Source organism: Arachis ipaensis, chromosome B09 (genome assembly GCF_000816755.2).
Source record: "Arachis ipaensis cultivar K30076 chromosome B09, Araip1.1, whole genome shotgun sequence".
In the NCBI taxonomy this organism is placed as follows: Eukaryota; Viridiplantae; Streptophyta; class Magnoliopsida; order Fabales; family Fabaceae; genus Arachis; species Arachis ipaensis.
The window spans coordinates 137,074,784-137,075,948 of NC_029793.2; the positions used below are offsets into that span (position 1 = coordinate 137,074,784).

The 1,165-nt window shown below is 31.5% G+C and overlaps 1 protein-coding gene across 1 annotated transcript in view; it reads left to right on the plus strand.

Moving 5' to 3' along the window:
• LOC107616349 (putative F-box/LRR-repeat protein 23) overlaps positions 1 to 1,014 on the plus strand; it is a 1,823-nt gene extending 809 nt beyond the window's left edge. The window contains exons 3-4 of the mRNA XM_021112064.1: positions 146 to 789; positions 1,010 to 1,014. Of these exons, the coding sequence (XP_020967723.1) occupies positions 146 to 789; positions 1,010 to 1,014 (649 nt within the window). The remainder of the gene's footprint in view (positions 1 to 145; positions 790 to 1,009) is intronic.

Here is a 1,165-nt window from a genome sequence, read left to right on the forward strand (position 1 = left end):
TTTAATTTTGCTTGTTTTTTTTTTTTTTGGTTTGAATTATGTTTCATATTTATTTTTGTGTTTATTAGCTCTTTTCTTTAAACAAAATTTACTTATTTTTTTTTGAATTATGTGATGTATATGATGGAATGTTGATTTTGTACAGGCAGGGTAAGTTGCGACGGTTACAACTTGTTCAATGCTTTTATACCATTTTCGACGAAGGATTATGTGAGATCGCTCAAAAGCTTCCGTTGTTAAAGGAATTCGAAATTATTCTTTGTAAACATATAACTTGTGTTGCCTTAGAAGCTATTGGCCGAGGTTGTCCTCTTCTGAAATCATTAAAGTTTAACCACAATGGTCACAGTAAAGGTGATAACGAAGACGCAGTTGCGATTGCACAAAATATGCCCAATTTACGCCATCTCCAACTTATTTACGGTTGTTTGGATAACGATGGTGTAAGCGCCATTCTTGACGGCTGTCGTTTTTTTGAATCTCTGGACTTACGTTGGTGTTACAATGTTAATTTGGAGGGGAGATTAAGAAAAATGTGTGATGAACAGTTAAAAGATTTTATAGAACCAAATACACTCGAGGGTTTTTCTGGTTACAAATTTGGTAAATTATGTAATGCAAATTGGTACGAAGACTTAGAATATACCTATAGACCTCGCAAGAAAATGTTCGGTCATCATATTGCTGAGAATGAATCACAAGATAACGGTGAGTTTTCAGAAGAAGAAAAAGAAGAAGAAGAAGAAAAAATGGCAACAAATTGGGATGAAATATACGATATATGGGAATGTACAAAGAATCAAAGATCGCGCAAAGGATTTCAAAGAAATCTTAGAGATAAAGAGGAGGAGAAGAAGAAGAATAAGAAGAATGATAAATCAAAACCAAAAAAAAAGAAACACGGAAGAAAGAAAGCGGCATTAGTAACCACAAAAACATATGTTTTATGTTTTGACAAAGAAGATGCAGAATAGTTTCATGAGTAATGGTTCATGGAATAAGTCTGCAGGCTAAGGGTTTTTTTTTTTCTTCTTCTTCTGCTGTCTAAGTTACAACATAAAGTTCTTTATAAGAAGAATATTTGTATCATTTTTTTTTTTTATACTTTTAAATTATTTATTTCAAATTATTGTCAATGAGAAATTTTACGTGATAAAAAATTTGT